Source organism: Streptopelia decaocto (genome assembly GCF_964273445.1).
Source record: "Streptopelia decaocto genome assembly, chromosome: Z".
In the NCBI taxonomy this organism is placed as follows: Eukaryota; Metazoa; Chordata; class Aves; order Columbiformes; family Columbidae; genus Streptopelia; species Streptopelia decaocto.
Window position 1 is genome coordinate 26286417 of NC_138657.1, and position 23721 is coordinate 26310137.

Here is a 23721-nt window from a genome sequence, read left to right on the forward strand (position 1 = left end):
TGGGCCAGAAAATGCAGAGGCTGAAGGGACTGAAACTCACAAGCTTTAAAGGAGTTTTGGGTTGAGATTTGGCCAGAGACAAGACTCACATAAAGAGCTGGCAATAACAGCTCTGTTGTAAACAGTCTTACAACTAAATATCTATAAGTAAACCTGTAACTAAAGGTTTTAATGGGATCTTACCAGGAACCTTACAGGAATCCCATTTTTTCACATTTTGGATTATAAACCATCTCTGCTGTACTTGATTGATGCCCATCGCTCTGCTCTCTGGAGGGTCTTTCCCAGCACAGCTCCTCTTCTAATCTCCAGCCTCTATTCAGCACCTCCTAGGATTGCTGTCCCACTTTTTCCAGGAACATTTTGAATGGCTAGGCATTGTTTGCAAGCACTAATTAAACGTGTGCATATGCTAATGAGGCCTTCAGCAATGGATAAGAATAGAGTGTGTAGTCTGCTTCTTTTTTTTTTTTAATGTGGCCTTTGTTGGACTCACCCCACTAAGCTGATTTCTAGTCCAGCCACTGTCACAGCTTTCCTTTCTCACTGGTTAACACCATGGTGTCCCTTATGTTGCTGTAACAGGCTGTTCTGCCACCCGCTACTCCTTATGTTAGATGCAGCTTCTTTCCTTTGCTCCAAGACAATGACTACGAGTGAATAAAATAATCCATGTCAGCCCTTTTGTTTTGGTACAGTTGCCGCTAGGTGCTATAAACAATACATCATCTCATGGCCCTTGCCCAGACCAGGCTGCTGATTGCAGTGAACCTGTATTCTTGTTCAGGCAACTGGTGTGACCAGATGGTATCTTGTATTTTCAAGCCTATTCATAACATGTAAATTGTTCTTAAAAGCAACACTGGGTAAAACCAAGGACACAATAATACCACTTCATTTATTTGAAAATGAAACTTCTGTATAAAACTGAGAATGGTTTTTCAAAATTTGTTTTTGAAAATTCTGTTTCTAAGATTTACAAACTTTTTTTTTTCAGCATGAAGTAATGGGAATATGTACAAATAAGTTCCTCTAATTCTTGTTCCTTCTCTCTCTTTCTTTTCCTGTTTTTACATTCAGATGATAGACATGATGTACTTTGTCATCATCATGTTGGTAGTTCTGATGAGCTTTGGTGTGGCAAGACAGGCTATTCTCTTCCCCAATGAGGAGCCTTCATGGAAGCTGGCAAAAAACATTTTTTACATGCCTTATTGGATGATCTATGGGGAAGTGTTTGCAGACCAGATAGACCGTAAGCAAGTTTATGATTCTCATACTCCAAAGTCAGGTATCCAACTTTGATCAGATGATGTCTTATTAGATCATGTGTGTGTGTTCAATAAATGGCTCAGGATAGAGGAACTCATTCGTCACAGAGAAGGGTCACAAAAACACTTTTTAAGCTAATATTGGGCTGTCAGTTTCAGAACATGCTTCTGGCGTCACTTCACAATTATTTAACCAGAAATCTGTAATGCTAACTGTAATGCTAAATTATCTTGCATATATGTAATGTTTTAAATGGTTCTTCTTTACCATTTGGGTGACAGGTATACCCTCCCAGGTATCCACCACAAGTCCATTGGTATACCTGGGACATAAAACTCACTTCTTTTTTTCTCATCCATTGGTTTGATTTTAGACCTAAATACTGTTTACCTAACTTCATACTGAGCATCAAGTCTAATATTACTGGGTTAGAACTCAGCTCCTGTACTTCATGAGGCTCTAATCCAGTGTGTTTCTTTTTCTCTTTTACCTACTGTTACCTACTCACTGTCAGTACCTTTACTCTAAACCATGTGATACAATTATTTTGGGACAGTAGATCCATTTTTATAATTTTGCTTTATTTCTTTATGGAAAGGCAAGACTGTGCTTACGTCAGTGCAAACGGAACGAAAGCCAGTATTTCATATCCTGTCTCCTCAGGGTTCATTTGGCTGGTGATCAGCAAAATACTGGTTTTCTATTTAAATTTAACCTCCTGGTGCCACCCAGTGCATTATGCCAAAGGAGAGGGGTGGTCATGAGAAATGATGTGATAAATGCATAAACTAAGAAGCACAAACAATGTATCTTTAGGAAACACTGACACCAAACTGATGTTCATCTTTCCTACTTAAATATGTGGAAGCCTTGGCAGGATTTAGAAGTGAGTATATTTTCCAGTGGCAGATGGCATCCATTAAAGCTCTGTTTAGGATATTCCTTTTAATCCTGTGTACCACATTAAGAAGGGCAGTGTTTTCATAATTCATCTTCTGCTTGTTCAGTATTGACGAAGTTTGAACAGCAAAAATGTGTTGTTTTTTCTCCTGAGCTGGTTAAGGTAATAAATTTCTCTGTATCACCAATAATCCCCCCAACTTAATCAAGTATCCAGTGGACAGAGGTATACATATCACATGGCAGATATTTCAGCAGTTCCATGTTCATTTTTTCTCCTGGTTAGCACAGAATCATTACAGTGTATACAGATGAAACCTCTTTTTTATGTTTACTTCCCTGCTTTGTTTTCAGAGGCAGCATGGCATGCAAGGAAGTAAATAAAACCCTTGAATCACAAAGCTTCTCACTGAGTTTAGCTTTTTACCTGACTCCCTCATTTTTATCCTTTTTCCTTTCCTTTTCTTTTGAAAAATTCATTTCATTCCAAAGGCATAATAGCTGGGGATATAAAACTTCATCTTGCTCTAAAAGCACCATAGAGGGATAAAGGTTTATCCCATTAAACTATGACTTCATTCCACAAGCAGAATTCTACCTGTCCCTCTACAAGTGGCCATTTATTGATGTTGTACTAAATAACTACCATAGTGCAACAAACATGGCAATTGGCTGAATAAAAAGTTCTTGGTATTTTTTTAAATGAAGTGCTGATTATAGTTTAGAACCCCAAAACCTGAGAAACTGAAGTGTCTTTGAATGAAGTGTGGTTTTTAAATATGAAAAGAAGGTGGCAGGCTCCATACCTCTGCAGGAGGATTTAGGGATAGTCTTGTGTGTTATTCAGATGCCCAACATTTAAACCTTGAAAAAAGACACAATAATTACTCCAGAGGCTTAGAGGAAGCAAAATTCCTGATGGTTTCTACTCCAGCTGTTAAGTGTAGACATGTTGTTTTTCTGTCTCTGTGAAGGAAACTAGGAGTTGCAGCAAAAGTGGTGATGCCACCTAGTTCTTCCTTCCTGAGAGACAGATGATGCAGGGAATTAGAATCTGCCACTCTTTCAGCACAAAATATGTGCAATATGTCATGTCTGTCTGAGGCTCGGTTGTCTCAAAAATGTTACCTTTGGAGTAGACTGAGAGCATGAGCAAATGATTGATTGATGATGTTGTTATACAAAGTGACCTGATTGGCACTCAAAAAGTTTTACTAGTATACTTAGATTTTTTTCACTATTTGGAAATTTGTTGATTTATCTATTTTCTAAGTTGTTCTAAGCTAAATCAGCCACTGTATTCATGTTAGAGTACTACAGTGTTTGTACTTTCTCAAATTAGATACGCGTGTTCTAAGATTGTTATGCTACATCTAAACTGCAACTGAACTTTATAACTTTGAACAGATTTTTTAAATTACTATTATTTTAGTAAACCAAAAGGGTTTCTTTGTGGCTTTCTTTGTACTTTGGTTTTTAATATTGCAATGTTATTTGCAAGTTTGGGATTCAACAAAAGTGCTCATCTTGGAAATATAAACACATTTGAGCCACATTCCTGGAGTTTATCCTAATATCTGAGAAATGTACAAAAAAAAAAAAAAAGTATGCTACTCTAAAATTGCTAACATACTTTTAAAAAAAAAATTATTTTATTTTCTGTTGATTTGTGAAGCATGCCATTAAGGCTGACCAGATACAACACCTGGATCCATCTCATTAGCTGGCAGCCTTTCCATCCAGTGGGTCTACTCTGATTTTTATCTCAACACACTGTACTGTTAAAACACTAGCTAAATATATCACTCTAAAATAATGCATGACATACATTTACATTTTTTACCCATAATTTCTATATTCATTTTATTTTTTAAACACATATGTCAACTGGAGTGTGCATTAGTGTCCTGTTGGCATGTGATCTCATCTTCAACTCAAAAGTGGGGACAGAACTATATCCTCACTTCTGGGAGTATGAATACACTATTCAATGGTGTGGTTTATTATCAGTGTTGTACATAATTACTACATTCCTACAAATTCCTGACTATCAACCAATTGTAAAGGGGGAAAAAAAAATAAAACACAAAGTAAATATTTTAGGTCTGTGTTCAAATTTTCAGGTAAATTCAACAAAAAGAACAAAACCAATCCCCAAGTAGGTCCTCTCAGACTGACAGCTTATCACATCCACGTTAGCTAGGGGAGGAAGGGGAACCTGGGTCAGGGAAATGGTGATGGTGATATGTAATCGTCTCAATTTTAGGCTGCCTTTCCTAATCCAGCTGAGTCTTGTGCTGCCCAGTGGCACCCACAGGGCATCAGTCAGCCCCTCATCTACTTCAGAGAATGCCCATCCATAAGGAAATGCGCAAACACTGTAAAAAATCTCTCCCTCTGTTCTCCTCACGTGTTTTGGCACTATTGCTGGCAATTTTAGCCAAAAAAAATCACAACACAGTTGTCACATGCAAAGAACTGTGTTTTCACCTACCTGGCCCTCCAGAATATTATGAATACAGAAGTACGTAAGAAATGCTGAAGACGGAAGGATTATCCCAGGAGTGAGTTTGCTTGGCAAAAAATCTAGATGGGTGGCATAAATGGCAACTTGAGAAGTGGCAGTCACCTGTAGACAATCATCATCAGACCTCACATTTTCCTATATTCAGAAGACAAAGCAACTGAGAGTGCTGTTACCTGACATGGGTTTGGGTTTTTTGGTTTGGGCTGTTTTTCAGATTTGCCTGGTGTCTCACATGTCAGATTTTCATCTGGATTTTCTTTCCAGCTGACAGTATTTCCAAGTGCCATCTGGAATCTGAAGATCAGTCTGAGTTGTCTTTTTCCCCTGTGCCAAGTCCCTTATTGGAAAAACGTACATAGTTTCAGAGAAAAAGATGGAGCCTCCGTCTCTTTCACTTGTATTGGAGGAATGCCAAGTAACCAGAATGCAGTTGTTTCAGAAGATGAGGGGCAATTATACTCAGGTTTTAACTATCCAGTGAACTTAAGAGGAAAGTATAATTACTACAAAAGACTTGTAAAAATTATTTAAATTTCTTAGTCTGTTAGATTTATTTATTAAATTCTTGAAGGTTTCTTAGTGTAAATGAAAATTTTATACTGAATTAATACTTTTCATGTCTCTGTAGAGGCTTCCTGTAAGGGCTGTTTTTTGTGTGGATCATTCAGGAATTAGAACAAACAGAGCAACTTTGCACATACCTATGCTTTTTTTTTTTTAATCTGTGTTGCAGCTCTGCAGCACAGGTAGTATTTTCAGCATTGTTAGATAAAAGCAGAGGATAAAATTTGTGCAGAGCCTACACACTAGTTTGAAAGTCTCTCTGGCCTTAGTTGCAGTAGTATTCCCCTTCTTAGCTCTCTTATCTTTTGGGTTCCGTTTGGTTGGATATTTTTAATGTGAGAGGAAGGAGGAGGGAGAAAGCACTAGAGAGAAAAAGAAAAATATAGGGATTTACTATAAATTATGACCAAAATGCCAGCAGATTGGAGAGACTCTTCAAAGTAATTTTTAATGTAGCTGAGGGCAAGAAGCAACATGTAAGGTCACAATGCTGTAGTTAAAGTAACTTTTTTGAAGTAATGAGACACCATTCAATTCTCTAGATATTTCTGATTAAGATCATAGAAGTAGTGTGAGATTCAGAGTTCCCGGAGTTCAGTATTTTCTCTGTCAGTGAAGGAGTGGTCAGGCCTAGGCAGCTGGCTTGGCCTTTTTCAATATTCAGCAGTCTGGCAAGTTGGTGAGGTTGCTGAGGCATTTGCTTAAAAAAATTGTACAATGCTTCCACATGATTTGGGTTCAGTGCAAATAAAAATTGAAAGGTGCCTATATACTCATAATCAGGGTGATGAAAGCACATTTAAAATGTCCAGACTTGAATTAAAAAAAAAAAAAAAAAAAGCTGGTTTGTTAGTTAAGACGCACACACTGGTTTCCCTCTTCTTTAGAATTGTGATCATCTGAACCCATTCCACAGTTTCCTGTGATTTCAAACAGATCAACCTGTATTGTAAGATTGATATCCACTTCTACCTGAGAAGTTTTCATCAAACATAAACAGCTTTTTGGTAACAAAGTTGTTCAATTATGTACATTTCTCTCTCCATTATTTCCCACAACTGCTCTGGCAGGGTGCAGCTGGGGGAAGAGTCATGACACAGAAATTCCCAAGCCCTCCACCCAATACACAGTAAAAATGAGCAGTGCCGGTGTCATAACAGTAATTGCAGCGGAGAAAGAAATTCTTCTAAAGCTTTGCCACCACTTTAGGCCTGAAACACACAGAGCTGTGGGTTACTGCTCTTTGCAACTATTTGCTGGCCAGGAAAGAGGAAGGGTTAGGTATGTAGCAGGAAAGGCCCACACAGGAAACTGTAAATGGGAGCCAGGAAGGAAAAATGAGCACAGGAGGAGACTGTGAAAACGGAAACAAGAGATGCAAAAAATACGTACATCCGCAGATGTCTGAAGGCAATATTTGACACTGAGTGAAGTTAACATATGTAATTGAAATTAGAACTCCAGACATGTATTATTTTCTGAAGGCTGAGCTCTGGACTTAATGTCTGACCTTTATCCAATGGCCTGTTTGTATCAGATTGATCAGGATTTTCAGCTGCCTGAAATAGTTATGCTAATAGAATTTACTTCAACAAAACATTTCATTAGAATCAGGTACTTATGTATTTTTTGTTAAAGTGGGTCTGTAATGTAAAAAGATGAGCATGTTTTCACACATTAATACTGTGCTTTGAAAAAGTTCTTACAATACACTACTGCGCAAACTACAAAAATTTTTTGCCAAACATAATTAAAATGGTTAAACCACGTTACAAGCAAAAAGCAGGTGGGGATCCCTCAGGGATGAGGCACAACACTCACCAAGTGAAAGATTTGGCTTTATGTAAAGTGTAGAGTTACCATGGTGGGAGCCCCAGGACGCTGACACTGACCAAATGGGGACCCAACGCAGTGGAGCCCTGCTCTGGAGAGAAGCTCAAGGGAAAGCACTGCAGGGCTGGATAATAACACTTGTGCAGATTAACAGATCGTGCATATGCAATGTCCTGTTTTACTTGTTAAAGAACTCGCAGGTGTTACACCGGTATTATTGTCCAAATTCTGAGATTCGCAGCTGGCCGTCATGTCGGTGCCTGTGCAGGGGTACGTGCAGATATGGGGGAAGCGAACTGTGTCAGGTTTTCATAACAAAGAGATAAACGTGCTTCAGATGAGGGCAGCAAACTGTTGTGGGTTACTGTAACAAAGTCTTCTCAAACCCTACAAACAGAATTCTGATTTCTTAAATGTAAATAAATCAGTGTGTCCTGTCAGCAAAGAGGGCCACCCGTGTCCTGGTTGCATCCAGCACAGCATTGCCAGCCGGGCAGGGAGGTGATTGTCCCGCTCTGCTCTGCACTGGTGCAGCCTCACCTGGAGCACTGTGTGCAGGTCTGGGCAACACAGGATAAAAAGGTTATAAAGCTACTGGAGAGTGTCCAGAAGAGGCTACGAAGTTGGTGAAGGGTTTGGAGGGGAAGCGTAGGAGGAGCGGTTATGAGTCACTTGGTTTGTTCAGCCTGGACAAGACTGAGGGGAGACCTCATGGTGGCTACAGCTTCCTCACAGGGGAGGAGGAGGGGCAGGTGCCAAGCTCTTCTCTCTGTTGACCAACGACAGAACCCGAGGGAATGGCAGAAAGATGTGCCAGGGGAGGTTTAGGTTGGACAGTAGGAAAAGGTTCTTCACCTAGAGGGTGCTGGAGCACTGGAACAGGCTCCCCAGGGAGGTGTCACGGCCCCAAGCCTGACAGTGTTCAAGAAGAGACTGGACAACACCCTCAGACACATGGTGAGAACTGTGGGGTTGTCATATGCAGGGACAGGAGTTGGACTCGATGATCCTTGTGGGTCCCTTCCAACTTAGGGCATTCTATGTTTCTGAGATCTCAAAAGACTATTAATGCTACTTTTAGCATCCTTCCACAGTCCTCTGTCCTTTTTCACAGAGAGATTTCTGTTTCTGGTTTCCTGGCAGTAGTTACTTTAAACAAACAGTTTATTTAATAGTGGGAAAAATAATTTAAAATTAATGTTATAGTTTAAAGATGCAAGAGTATGTTCAGTTATGTGTAGTGGAACGCAGGCTTCTGCATTTTGGACACACATCATACATATTCTCACGTAGCTGAGGACACGAAGATTAAGTGGTGGCTTAGTTCTCCCTTAAGTAAGGCGTGAGATTAACATTCCCTTATTATTTAAAAATGTTCTTGCAACAATGTGCAAAAGAGAAGAATGTTTGCCAGCCTTCAGGACATGTGGAACATCTATGCATGTATAGGATAGACTGTGGCAACCTTTCTTTGTAGGAAGTCAAATTTGGCCTTCACTGTGTGGCATAAACTGGCAGGGATGCATTAAATGTATTCTAAATAGTCTGTTGTAGGAAAATAAAGCTAGGGAAATATTTTTTGTCTTGGTAGTTGTCAAAGCTGATTTTTTTTTTAGATTAAATTATATTTTTCTAATTTAAAAAAAAAAGGGATAATGGAATTCTAACCAAACTTGAGCTAGCTTTTGATCTCCTTGATCTAGGGTTTAAAATATGCTTTTCATCTATCAATATTTCTCTCATTGCTATAAAAGACAATGTTTCTTCTGTTCTTCAGCACAGAAAAGGACAACAGGTTTTATCAACTGATAGAGTGGTTGTTCCATCACTGGTGAAATCATGATGGCTTTCAGTACCATGTTGCATTGGACTTTGTAGTTCTGAATCAGCAGATTAGCAAATTAGTGTTTCCACACAGACAGAAATGTATGTCCCACACTGAGTGCTGATACCAGGAGGTATTTGATGTCCCGGTTTCTGCTGGCTGAAGCTTGGGTGCCCATACCCCACACTCATAGCAGCTCGCAGACAGCATTTTGAACGTCTAAATGAAACCACTGCTTGGAGCAGTGCGGGAAGCATTAAGTCAGCATGGTTTTAAAATTATCTGCAAGGTGATGCTTTCTGAGAAACAAATAATTACCTACTCTCAGCCTATTCCAGTAATATCATGGTTTGTTTGTTTGTTTAAGTAGGAAGGACTAGTGACACCACAGGTCCAGACACAACACAGCTGCTTGTTAAAGCAGTATTGCTTGTATTTGGCTTTGGCATTTCTTTTTCCATGAGTTGAGTATTTTGGGGAGAATTCTAGTTTGAAGCTGATGTATCATATTTCTATAGGTAATAGCCTAACAGCTCTATGTAATGCCCAAAACCAAGTATCCAAATCACACATAATATCAAAAGATTGCCAGTACAGATACCCACAGCTGAATCGCATGTTCTGTGAACCAAGTTTAGAAGGACCTTTTTGAGAAGAAGGAATAGTTGGTATTGGAAATCATAGATTTGTTGATACATGCTGTAATTTTACAAAACTCATGGCACTGGCAAACTTTGTTCTCCATAAAGTCAGTGGGAAACTCTCATTCAGATCAGCAGGAACTGAGCCAATGTTGAGCACTTTGAAAATTCCTCACTTAAACTTCTTTCTGATGGGGACAAGGGGAAGCTAGCTGTAGTGCTTTGCAAAATTCACTAATATGGTTTTGTATATGTAAGCTGCTGCTTCAGCTTTCTTGAAGACCTAATGACAGAAGTAGTTTGGATCACTAGGACTGGAGCTAGGAAGACATAAACTGAACCCAGAGCTGCAAATGCAGATCACCGGCTACGCCACATGAATACATGTAAAAAAAAATCAAGAAAAACTATTTCACAGTGTTTTCTCTGCCCTTGCTTCAGTTCTACAACATTAATACTGAGAACATTTTGGTTCCAAAGTATTTGGGGAAGAAACAGGTGGCAGCTCTGCTGCCTACATGTCCCTTTAGCTGGTAAAGACTTGATAATCTTCCCCACTGTTTCTAGGCATGCAGTCAAAAGTTCTTAATAGCAGAGGGTCATTTTGAATATCTCCCAGAAGGGCTTGGGGCAGTGCAGTGCACAGCAATAAATGTCTGCTCTTTAATTTACTTTCATATTCTTCTTTTTCCTTACACAATTTGTCACAGCCCTATCAATCAAAAAAGAACAAGCTTTCACCATTAAAAAATAATACATAAGCTTGCTTCCAGGATTAAACATTTTGATAATTCTATTTGCACAACCACTAATTACTAGCAGAGTACCACAATATTCTAGCTGTATATAACCAGGCAGCTTACTCACACCAGGCATGTCTCCTGCAATTTCTGAGGGGAGTATCTCGATATTCATGGCCAATAACACACAACAACAAGAACTGCAGCTTCTAAAATCTGTGCTAGCAAGTGCAAACTTCTTGGGGGGGAGCATCAATGCCACTGTTACTTGAAAGATATTGCTTTGGCAGACAGGCCTTTATAAATATTTAAATATTTCTGTAAAAAGCACTGAAAAAATAAGATTCATTCCCATTTTGCATTTTTTTGCATTTTTGTCCCCAGCTCCTTGTGGTCAAAATGAAACCAGAGAAGATGGCAAAATAATCCAGCTACCTCCCTGCAAGACAGGAGCATGGATCGTTCCTGCCATCATGGCCTGTTACCTCTTGGTTGCAAACATCCTTTTGGTGAACCTTCTCATTGCTGTTTTCAAGTGAGTGACACATTGCAAAGTATGGAGGGGCAGAGGGGAGGATGGACATTATTCACCGCCCAAGAAGGCTGCTAAGCTGAAGACTTTGGCTGAGACCCATTTTCAGAGGATGTGAGGGTGAGAGGGAAAGAAGCTTGTCTCCAGGGAATGAGGGAAATGCCAAGTTTTTCACATTGTCTTGTTTCCAAGGACAGACACCCAGCAGGAATTAGGGCAGAGAAGCCAAAAAACTTAAAGTTCAGTTATGTCCTCATTCACTCCCAATATGGAAAAGAAGAATAAAAATACTTCCCTGTCTCGCTGGGTTGTTGTAAGACAGTGTTTGTACAGAGCAGATATACAGAGCAGTAAGATACTTTGAAATGGCTGACTACCACTCTGCTTTACAGAAGCACAAACGTATTCATTTCTTTTGCTGTTCTTCCTCTTTTTGTGACAAGGTAACATTTGCCACTACTAATGAAATGTCTTTAGTTAAGGTGCTGTCCTATCATCTTCAGCAAAGTACCCAAAACCATTTCAATCTGATGTTATTTTCCTCTTCTTGCCTTCTAGCAATACATTTTTTGAAGTCAAGTCCATATCCAACCAAGTATGGAAGTTTCAAAGATATCAGCTAATCATGACGTTTCACGAAAGACCTGTTCTCCCACCACCTCTGATCATTTTCAGCCATATGACTATGATATTCCAGCACCTCTGCTGCAGATGGCGGAAGCATGAAAGTGACCCAGATGAGAGAGACTATGGATTAAGTAAGCCTTAGACAATTTACAGAGCAGAATTTTCCAATGTCCTTGGTAATATCTGGTGTTTGACAGGAATGAACTCTAAGTCCAGCACCTTCTTAACTTCTCCAGCAGAGAACTACTTTTAACTGCAAAAATTTTACTTGAATCAGTGAGTTTTACCTGCATTGCACAACCCTTCATTCTCCTCAGAGCATTAGTGAGGCTATGTTTTTCCTGGGATTCTGGGGGGTTGTTCTCCACATTATTCCTTCCAAGCAAATGGGTTTGCTTTGCTGTTGCTAGCAGTTTGTTATTGATGGAATTTTTCTTGCAGTCCATCACAATTCCAATCTCTGTTTTGTTTCTGAAAACACAGAACATTCCTGCTGTCTGAGCAAACAGCACATACTTCCCCACAACACACTTTTTGCCTAGATAAGCTGAGAGATGGTGAGAAGTAATTATTTTGTAGACACATGTTCTTTTCCTGACACGGACTCAAACTGGAGGAGTAGTTTCTCCACACACTTTAATATGAACTCCCATAAGCACAATGGAAAACCTGTCAAATTATTTTGATAACATTTTCTCCCCTCTATCTAGTTCTTCAAAGCCAAAGATCTCCACCTCCTCCAGTGTTTATGCCAGAGGCAGGCAGCTAAGGGATATGCATCTCTTCTCAACATTTGCCCATGCCACAGCCCTCTTCTCTATGAGGAAGAAGCTGAAGCCATGTGGTGGCACTGGAGATGCAAGATGCAACCAGACTGATCTCCTCCCACTCATACCACACTGTCTGCCACAGCCCTTGCTGCTGCCTGCAGATACCAGCTCTTGCCATGTCAAATAGACTCTCTGTACTCTCAGACTCCTTCCCTAGCAGTCTGCTAATTTGATTATATTTATATTAGGTTATAGGTGGGCTTTGGCTCCCACCACCTCTCCAGGATGTGGCTGGCAGCTGTGTTTAGATCTCATGCAATCAAAACACATTCATGTTTGCTCAGCATTTGCCTGCTTAAGTGTTTCTGTCTCCACAATCATATGTAATTGAAGCCACTAATTTGGTAATTAGCTGTATCTATCCGCTTTCATGCCAAAATGCCAGATAAATTTGAAGGCTGCTTTTGAAAGTTTAGTCCATGAATTCTACAAAAAGAATGTAGTTAATTTCATATGTTAATCTTTGCCAAATTCACATTTTTCCATTGTTTCCACAGAACTTTTCATAACTGAAGATGAATTGAAAAAAGTCCATGATTTTGAAGAGCAGTGCATAGAAGAATATTTTAGAGAAAAGGATGACAGATTCAATTCCTCCAATGATGAAAGAATCCGTGTCACTTCAGAAAGGTGCATTTTTTTGTTCGTTCTCTCACAAGTTGATCTGGATGTGTGTTTCTGTTGCCATTCTCAACCTTCCTTTTTCTTTCTTGAAAAGTGAAACATTTGAGGTATTTTTAATAAGTTTTAGCTAAAGGTGGTGGATTTCCAGTCTTCAAATTATCAGTCCTAAAAATTCAAAAATCTGTTCATATGCTGTGGTGTTTATTTGCTTTCATCACACAGCAGCTGAGCAACAGAGTTACATTTTGAGGACAGTTTGTTTGATTCATAGCATTGTTACCAGTAAATATTTTAGGGCAATATCCTAAGATATATTAATAAAACTTATGAACCACTGAATATTCCATTCCCAGTATACTCCACTTTAACTTCAGTAACAGAGCTTAGATGAGTTGTCATCGTCAGCGATTACACAGATATAACACTCTTCTCCTTATACATAATCTTCTAGCACTGGCCCTGATGCAGCTATGCCTAAAATATATCTTTTGTAGGCAAGGAAACACACTTTTGATTTGGTCTTGGAATAAATCTATCCCAGAGCAAGATTAGCAGATATTTTGTCCTTTAATCATCTGCATTACTGAAAACAGCACTCTTATAACACATATTTTAGAAAAGGATATTAGAGATATGGTTAGGCTTAGAATGGCTTCCTCATAAAGAATGGCCAAGTAAACCAGTTCTGCTGGAAGAGACAAATGAGGAATTAAATGATAGAAGTCTTTATGAGTGCAAGGAGAGCGTGAGTAGAAATCATTTGTTTGCCCTAGATCTTTCCCCAGAAAAAGATCTAGGGGAGCAACAGATTAATCCAGCAGCACTGCAGGGTTCAAAATAAACAAAAATAGGTTATTTTTCATTCAGTTAAGTAGTGAAACAGATCCAATTCTTGAAAGCTGATGAGGTCTCAAAGAAGTTGGTCACGTCAGATAAAAGTTCAAGCTGGTTCAAATAGAGCTTAGACAAGCTTATGGAAGGTTAAGTCCAGTAAGGACTGCTACATACAGGGAGATCATACTGAGCCCATGAAGTTCCTGTGCAGAAAATGACTGGAGAGAGAGAGAATGAGATTGGGAAATAAAAGGGAGGAAGGATTACATATGCTTCAAAGTAAAATAGCGGGTTAAATTGATCTGTGGTCTAACTGAGTACCTTATTTCAGTGGTCAGAGAACTAACCTGAAAACCACAGATGCACGTTCAAATCTCTGTTCATACACAGCTTTCTTTTTGCTGGCCAAGGAAAGAAGAGGTATGTTTGAAGCCTCTGTAAATAAGCAATAATCCAGCTGAGACCTGACCTACACTAGGCTAGTGCTGTAAGTCCTTGAAAATGAATACATTACAGTCAGCCTTTGCACTCTGTGCTGGCCCTGTTTTATAGGAAAAGAGCTCTTATCTCTATTTTAAATGAATGACTTAAAGCATCTTGTTCGAGAAGAGAGCTCATGATTATGAATCGCAAATTAAGGCAAGCACCTGAGCCCCACAGATAAATAGTTCTTTAAAAATCCATTTACTTTAGCCAATAGCATAACACAGAAACCAGCATATCCTAGTGATGTACGGGAGACCCTAGTAATGACCCCATGGGGTACAGAGGCTGCTCCCCAACGCACGCAATTGCAGCAATTAAATCAGAGGTGAATGCAGTTCTCATAATAGCTCCCTTCTTTCCTTGCTAAACCAACCACAATGCTGTACCACAAGAGGCAAGTGCAGATATTTATCATATAATCACAGAATGTCCTGAGTTGGAAGGGACCCACAAGGATCATCGAGTCCAACTCCTGTCCCTGCAATATGACAACCCCACAGTTCACACCATGTGTCTGAGGGTGTTTTCCAGTCTCTTCTAGAACACTGTAAGTCTTGGGGCCGTGACACCTCCCTGGGGAGCCTGTTCCAGTGCTCCAGCACCCTCTGGGGGAAGAGCCTTTTCCTAATGTCCAACCTAAACCTCTCCTGGCACATCTTCCTGACATTTCCTCGTGTTCTGTCACTGGTCACTAAGGAGAAGAGCTTGGCACCTGCCCCTTCTCCTCCCCTTGTGAGGAAGCTGTAGCCAAGATGAGTTCTCCCCTCAGTCTCCTCTTCTCCAGGCTGAACAAACCAAGTGACTTTAGCCACTCCTCCTATGGCTTCCCCTCCAAACCCTTCACCAACTTTGTAGACACTCTCCAGTAGCTTTCTGTCCTTTTTATCCTGTGTTGCCCAGAACTGCACACAGTGCTCCAGGTGAGGCGGCACCAGTGCAGAGCAGAGCGGGACAATCACCTCCCTGCCCGGCTGGCAATGCTGTGCTGGATGCACCCAGGTGGCCCTCTTGGCTGCCAGGGCACTCTTGGCTCCTGTTCAGCTTGACGTCAACCAGAACCCCCAGATCCCTCTCCACAGAGCTGTTCTCCAGCATCTCATTCCCCAGCCTGTATGTACAGCCAGGGTTGCCACATCCCAGGTGCAAAATCCAGCACTTGCCCCTGTTAAACTTCATGTGGCTGGTGATTGCCTGGTTTTCTAAGTTCTCCTGTGGGAAACAGGAGAGGTGCCTGAGGACTGGAGGAAAGCAAATATCACTCCAGCCTTCAAAAAGAGCAAGAAGAAGGACCCAGGTAGCTATAGACTGGTCAGCCTCAACTCCATCCCTAGAAAGGTGATGGAACAACTTATCCTTGGTGCCATCTCAAGGCATATAAAGGATAAGAGGGTCATTAGGAGCAATAAACATGGCTTCACCAAGGGGAAGTTGTGCTTGACCAACCCCATAGCCTTTTATGAGGACATAACTAGGTGAATAGATGATGGCAAAGCAGTGGATGTGGTCTACCTTGACTTCAGTAAAGCATTTGACACAGTCTCCCACAGCATCCTCACAGCTAAACTGAGGAAGTGTTGTCTGGATGAATGGGTAGTGAGGTGGACTGCGAACTGGATGAAGGAAAGAAGCCAGAGAGTTGTGGTCAGTGGGGCAGAGTCTAGCTGAAGATCTGTATCTAGTGGAGTGCCTCAGGGGTCAGTACTGGGACCAGTATTGTTCAATATATTCAATATATTCATCAGTGACTTGGATGAGGGAATAGAGTGCACTGTTTGCTGATGACACCAAGCTGGGAGGAGTGGCTGACACACCAGAAGGCTGTGCTGCCATCCAGTGAGATCTGGACAGGCTGGAGAGTTGGGTGGGGAAAAATTTAGTTAATTATAATAAGGGCAATTGTAGAGTCTTGCATCTGGAAAAGAACAAGCCCAGTTTCCAGTATAAGTCAGGGAATGACCTGTTGGAGAGCAGTGTAGGGGAAAGGGACCTGGGGGTCCTGGTGGACAGCAGGATGACCATGAGCCAGCACTGTGTGCTTGTGGCCAGGAAGGCCAATGGCATCCTGAGGTGTATTAGAAGGGGGGTGGTTAGTAGGTCGAGGGAGGTTCTTCTCCCGTCTACTCTGCCCTGGTGAGACTGCATCTGGAATATTGTGTCCAGTTCTGGGCCCCTCAGTTCAAGAAGGACAGGGAACTGCTGGAGAGGGTCCAGCACAGGGCAATGAAGATTAAGGGAGTGGAACACCTCCCTTATGAGGAAAGGCTGAAGGAGCTGGGTCTCTTTAGCTTGGAGAAGAGGAGACTGAGGGGTGACCTCATCAATGGGTGAGTGTCACGAGGATGGAGCCAGGCTCTTCTTGGTGACAGCCAATGATAGGACAAGGGACAATGGGTACAAACTGGAACAAAGGAGGTTCCGCTTAAATATGAGGAGAAACTTCTTCACAGTGAGGGTGACAGAACACTGGAACAGGCTGCCCAGGGAGGTTGCAGAGTCTCTTCTCTGGAGACGTTCAAGCTCGCCTGGACTCATTCCTGTGTAACCTCATCTAGGTGTTCCTGCTCTGGCATGGGGATTGGACTAGATGATCTTTTGAGATCCCTTCCAATCCCTAACATTCTGTGATTCTATGATTCTGTAAGTGGTCTTAGGGTCCAGGTGGGAATGTGGCCAGGACAACCCAATGTCCTCAGCTGGCAGGAACCACCACACCTGGAAAAACTGGCTGGCTACTTCCATCAGCAATGCTTTACCAAAAGATGTTAAGTAAAGTACCAATGCCCTGTTACAGGCTTGGGAACTGCTGTCTATGTTTTATTTGAATAAAACCATTCTCCTGTCACCTATAACAAGCAGGGTGGATACCCCTCTAAGTAACTTTCAGTGTCCACAGTTTTCATGGCATTGAAAAGGATATTGAAGTATAAATGATACCTTAAAACTGAAAAGAGTGCCTTACTTCTGTTAAAACATTACTTCAATTGAATTATTGATGAACTGATGTGCAACAGCTAAATATGAATATAATCAAAATGAATGCCAGAAAAAGTCATAACCTCCCAAACCATAATTATAATTAAAAAGCTCATCACAGGTAATATAACATTTTTGCCATGTTCCCAGGTCTGACCTTTTATGTTTTCTTGCTGGTCACTGAATAATATCCTTAGATAGCCCATGTGTGTTTCACTATTGGAAATTTTTGAGCTTCAGCAGAACGCACTTGAAACACTTTTTACATGTAGCCACCTCTTTTTCTGTTCTCATCCACATCTGCCAGGATTGCTTGGCATTTTCTCATATATTGGATAAATATTGCTGTGAGGAAAAGCACAGGTGAAGCAGAGGCATCATACATGGTTATTGTGAGATTTGCCAAAAGGTTTATACTTTCTCCAATACACCTGCAAAAAAAAAAAAAAAAACCAAAATCAAAACTTATTTTGAAGTCAAGTTTTAATTCAAAATGGTTCCTGAATGAAATACAGCTCTATCTGTCCATTCCCTGAGTGCAAGATAACCCACCAACATGGGAAAATAGAACATTTCCTTTATTAAAACACCTTAAGGACCAGAATATGACCATATTTGTCCAGAACATATCCTCTTATGCCCACAGTGTTTGGCTGACATGATTTTATCATGTTTCTAGCAGGATTACTCCCCAAGCATGGTGCTGTTCTGTTTGGTGAATGATTGCAGAACTGAACTTCCAATTAATATAAGGGAATAGCACTAATTAATTATTTGTTACAAAGTCTGGGAGTGGCCATATGCAATGTATTTGACAAAAGGTGCCTAAATTTATTTAATAGTTTGGATGAGATCATCACTCAAGCTTTCTTTTTGTGAATAAAATTTTATAGTCAGGTCCATCCAGTGTAAATACATGTGTATACTTCTTAGTTATCTATGCCCATCCCTGGGTACGTCTGGTTTCTGAACCCAAACTACACTATCCTTATCTTGTTGAGTTGCTATATAAATTTCCCACTACTATCAATGTAATCACATCTGCAATTATCTCCATAGCAACCAACAGACCATGTAACTCAAAAGTCTCTCTTCATCTTGGCCAGCAATATCACCACTCTTACATTCTGTGCCTCTGGCAGTAGATAATGGGTCATGTTCAGGGAAGGCAGACAAATATTTGAATGTTTACCAGTAAGGTGTGACTCTAGGTTCTTCTTGGGATGCATTAGCTGTGTTCAGTAGCATCACACTCATGTGAATATAGTATGCACATCTTATCTCACTATGGACAATTATATTCCAGATATAAATAAGTAACCAAGTGCAATAATAAAAAATAATTAAAAAAATAAGATTATGGATGATTAAATTTTAAACAAATAAATAAAGAATTTTTAAAACCCTATAAATTCATTCCAGTTCTTGGGTAACTGTTGCTGCAGTGTATGTTTTTTCTTGGTTGTAATCTGGGCATTCTCAAGTAAAATCCAGGAGGTTTTTCAAATTGTTCCATATGTCTGACAGCCCTCAAGTTGTGATATTATATCTGTTCATCATCCTGGAGCAGTTGTTACAGAATCCAAATGTGTGATAAGGCACTCAGTTATTAGCTGATAAATATTTCAAAACTACAACTGTTTTTATAAAATAGCAGTTCAGATAACTAATAACATGAGTGAAAATTCAGCAGCTTCCCATATAAGCTGCTCTGTCACTATGGAATTATATTGTGTGCTTGCAATAACATGAATCTATTTTGTTGGAGAAGCTGGTAGAACTACAGGTAGACTGCTGCTTAAATGATAATAAGATGAGTAGAACAAGATTCTTTGAAACTACAAATTCTTTTCTTAGAAATGATTACTTGATCTTTCATCTATTGAAGTCTGATGACAGCAATACAGTTACTGCTTCACATTTGATTTGCTCTGCTTGTGCTTTCAAAATTCACGATCTTCAACAGAAAAAGCCCATATTTCACAGGAATGTGAGACTTGCTGTAGGGAGTGGTGTCACACTCCTCCCTCTCCTCTCTTGTGTGGGTGGGTTCCTGTTGCTCATCACCATGAGGCAGTCAGACCTCAGTGTTTCACCAGCTAAAGTTCTGTGCTCTAATTAACAAGACATTAATGCTGCCCAATTTGTTGCTAAAATCTGGCTTCCCTTTGGGTGACTAAGAGTGCTTATGGTGTTGCCAGTTCCAGGCCACTTGTCCCATTGGAATTTCAACTAGCAGTAGCAGAACATTATCTCATCAGAAATCCTGGCTATGATTGACAGGGTGCTTATTAGCATTTGAGTATGAATTGCACTAACAGGCAGAGAGTAAGAGACTTGTGAAGAGAAATGTGTGGAAATCTTGCCATTTGGTGTTCATCGCCTCTCTGTTCATTTTTCAGTGTCTACAGGAATGGGGAAAACCAGAACCGTAATGTTAAAAATCAGACAAAGATAACTATATAAATGCATTTCTTTTAGTACTTCTTTGGTAGATAATGGAGGTTGCTGGTCTACCCTAGGGACTGAAACCAGAGAAAATAATTATGAGAAGAAATTTCGTATGTGCTAAAGGCAATTTAATTTTGTAAAATTAGAGGACTCCATATAAATCCTTCATTTTCTGGCATTTTAGAAGCCAAAAAATTGAAATGGTTGAAAGCCACCAGCATAAATTAGTATACAATTCACCTTACAGTTAAAAATACTTTAAAATGAGACAGATCAACAGTCTAGAATGGATATGCTAAAGTTTCAATTAGGGTCACACATTCAATTATTACCTATTAATACTTTAACTGTTTATTTATTTATATATTATGATAGGTAGCTAAGAAGTAACTATCCATCAGTTAAATCCCTAAGCTATTAACACAGACTGCCCAAAGCACAGTCACAGTAATGGTGTAATCTTAGTGTGTGTACCCTTTTGTAGGCTGTATTTGGTTTGATCAGTGCTCTCCTCCTTGCAGTTTTCATGCATACTTTGAGATTAGCCACATTCAATACAATAGCTGATACTTCCTTTTTTTTTTTTTTTTGCTATAAATCTAAGCTAAAAATTAATCAGAGAACAAATAAACTATCTCATTAGGTGCACACAGCAGTAGGTGGTGTAAATTTGGAGCAAACACCAGAAAAAAAAAAGGCAACATTACCCACATTCTTCATTTAGTTCTGCACTTACACATAGTGGCCCTGCCTGTGGCACAACTGGAGACAACATCGTGTGTCATCTGCTCTAAGTGTTATTCATTTATAACAACCTAATTAGAAGTTTTGGCAGCAGAGAGGCAGCAAATCATAGAATCATAGAACCATAGAATCATATAATAGTTTGGGTTGGAAGGGACCTTCAAAGGTCATCTAGTCCAACCCTGACTCCCAGATCGTAGTAACATTTCTCTAATAACCTGTCCGTGGGATAGGGGATACCTCAAACTCCTTCTGCATTACTCAGCAGACACCCCTGGTTTAACCCACTGGAGCAATTTCCTGACTGAGTGGTATTTCTTTGCTGAACATCTTTTAGTAGGGCTTTGAAGGAGGTGAGGTGGTGTAGGTGGGCTCTGAATTTTAAGACCTATTTGTTCCCCTTTGTTTTGTTGACCTATTAGCTGAACACCATTGCCTCATATAAATTAACCTGGTTAATTCTTCCGTTTTTTAAGGGTAGAGAACATGGCCATGCGACTGGAAGAAGTAAATGAGCGAGAGCACTGCATGAAGGCCTCTCTACAGACCGTTGACATCAGGCTTGCTCAGCTGGAAGATATGATGGGACGAATGGTGACCGCCTTAGAAAAACTGACTGGCATAGAGAGAGGTGAAACAACCAAGATACGATCCAGGACCTCATCCGACTGCACTGATGCAGCCTACATTGTAAGGCAGAGCAGCTTCAACAGTCAGGAAGGAAATACTTACAAGCTTCAAGAGAGCATAGATCCCACAGGAGAAGAGTCCATGTCCCCAACATCTCCTACAATCACGCCCCGCCTGCGAAGCCACTCTTTCTATGCAACAAATATGAAGGACAAGTGTGGGTTGGAAAAGTTTGAAAGCATTTTTAAGGAAAGATCTCCAAGCATGCATCGGGCTATCAGTTCCCACTCGATAGCAAAAGAAGGAAAGGTTCCCTTAGCCCCTACTAGCACTTTGTCAATTGCCCCAGACTCCAGAAGGCCTTCATCTTGTATAGATATCTACGTTTCTGCCATGGATGAGATGCATTCTGACACAGAGCCTCTTGACAGCTCCATAAATATTCTTGGTACCGGAGATGCAGCTCTGCAGGCTCACATAGCCTCTTCCATTTTAGCTAACAGTGCTTACGTTAGCAGTACACCTGGCGAAAAAATTTCTGGCAGGAGTCTTGATTACGAGGAAACCTCTGGAATAGAAACAAGAGCATTTTCTTCGGGCTATTCGCAAATCACAGATTGCCAAATCCCCTGGGATTCAGACCCTCCCTTGTATCACACTTTAGAACGATCTAAAAGCAGTCGTTATCTGGCTACAACCCCATTTATTCTAGAGGAAACGCCAATTGTGAAATCTCACAGTTTTATGTTCTCTCCATCTCGAAGCTACTTCAGCAGCCTTGGCGTCCCAGTCAAAACAGCTGAGTACACAAGTATTACGGACTGCATAGACACAAGGTGTGTGAGCGCTCCCCAGGCCATCGCAGAGAGGGCCAGTTTCCCCGGAAGTCTCGGGGGCAAAGTGGAGGACTTGGGATGCTGCCACCCAGAGAGAGAAGCTGAACTAAGCCACCCGGGCTCTGATCATGAGGATAGTGAGGCCAAAGACAAGAAGGGGATCCCCTTATCTCCTCAAGATGGCAATGCTACAAGAACGCTGGCCAACAGTATCCTACTTCCAAAAATAGAGCGAGCCAACAGCTACTCTGCAGAGGAGTCCAACATGTTGTATGCACAGCACACACGGAAGAGCTACTCCATCAGTGACAAACTTGACAGACAGCGAAACGCAACAGGCCTGCGAAACCCATTCCAGAGGAGTAAGTCTTCCAGGCCGGAGAGCCGAGGGGACAATCTGTCCATGAGGAGACTGTCAAGAACAGGAGCCTTCCGCAGCTTTGAAAGCAAGCACAGCTAGGCCTAGACAAAACTCACCGACAGTCTAAGGGTCATCTGCTCTCCAGTCAATTTTTCTTAGCAGAACTAAAAAAAACCCTCATGTCATCCCATGTCAACTCTAGTTGGCATTAGCCACCGGTCAAGGGAGCACATTGTCAGTTTCAGCATCACCCACTGGTTGCTGCATCTTGACCCAGCTGACATTTGCACTTAAGGAAAAAGGGAGGGGTGAAAGCTTTACAAAGACTTCAGTAAACAACAGAAATAAGAAGCCCCCTTTATGAAGTCACAGTAAACAAATGAGTAGGTTCAGAAATCTGCCTTTTATTAGAAGGCATCCTAATATCTTTGATCATTATTCAAGTTTTTAGGATGCAGAAATTAACTGGCAAAAAGAGACGTACAAATTATATATTCTAAACTTCAATCACAACTTCTTTTTCATCGGTTTCACCATTGTGATGACTGATGAAAAGCATTTGTTATTTCTGTAGGAACTGTCAGCAAACAAACCTGAAGCCTCCCAAATCCCTTGCATCCCACACTTTGTGGAAATGAAGGAAGATGAACAAGATAAGAACCACAATGTTCATTTGTCTCTTTTTGTATCAGCTTATAGTGCCACAAAAAGTTTATATTTTCAAGAGCAGAAAGGGAAATGAGATGCCTTTTATACTGCAACTTAAATGGAGGAAGAGTTTATGTTAAAATATCAGGTGATTTCCTGTATAAAACAGGCACTCTAGATTCTAGCACAGCTGAACAAGCTCAGGATGAATGTAATTAAGCGGAATAGTATATATTTATTTTTTTACCACATTTGTCATCAATATGTTGTCTCACTGCATCAAAGGATGTGATGGAACAGTAAGAACAGAGTTATCCAAGCAGAGCACAGTAATATTGTCAGGTTTCCACTGCTCCATTTAATTATGTATACAAATTGGGGAGATTTACCCACCAGGCCACTACCAGGCTCTTCTTGCTGTTCCATTTGAGCTTCCAATTTTTTACATGGTTCCCTCACCTAAAAATGTACACTTTTTTTTTTGTTCTTTTCATGAGGACATGACCATATTTGAACATATCAAAGTACATGAGATTTATCAAGCAGTCTGAATCCAGATTAATACAATTAGACTGAAGTTGCTTAAGGGAAAATGTTCTTGGCAGAGGACTGGAAGACACAAAAAAGTATATATGCTTTTAAGGTAAGTTGAAGAACGAAAGCAAAACTGCATGTGTCTGTAAACTGCAAAAGCCATCACTTGAGACTAGGCTTTCACTGTTCTGTAGTGTATCACACAACGTACATTCTAGTAGAAGAAAGTATATCTGAACAGTAGTGCAGTTACGGGTTTTGGCTGAAGACAGTTGTAACTCCTCTGACCCCACCCAGGTACCAAGGGTC

The 23721-nt window shown here is 40.5% G+C and overlaps 1 protein-coding gene across 2 annotated transcripts in view; it reads left to right on the plus strand.

Annotated features, from left to right (window-relative positions):
• The window catches only part of TRPM3 (transient receptor potential cation channel subfamily M member 3), a gene marked incomplete at both ends in the record, with an annotated part of 401785 nt that extends 379456 nt beyond the window's left edge, over positions 1 to 22329 (plus strand). For both annotated transcript variants that reach the window (XM_082074996.1, XM_082074997.1), the window contains 5 exons: positions 1081 to 1255; positions 10687 to 10837; positions 11393 to 11592; positions 12789 to 12921; positions 20880 to 22329. In XM_082074996.1, the coding sequence (XP_081931122.1) occupies positions 1081 to 1255; positions 10687 to 10837; positions 11393 to 11592; positions 12789 to 12921; positions 20880 to 22329 (2109 nt within the window). The remainder of the gene's footprint in view (positions 1 to 1080; positions 1256 to 10686; positions 10838 to 11392; positions 11593 to 12788; positions 12922 to 20879) is intronic.
• Between the last annotated feature and the right edge of the window lie 1392 nt (positions 22330 to 23721).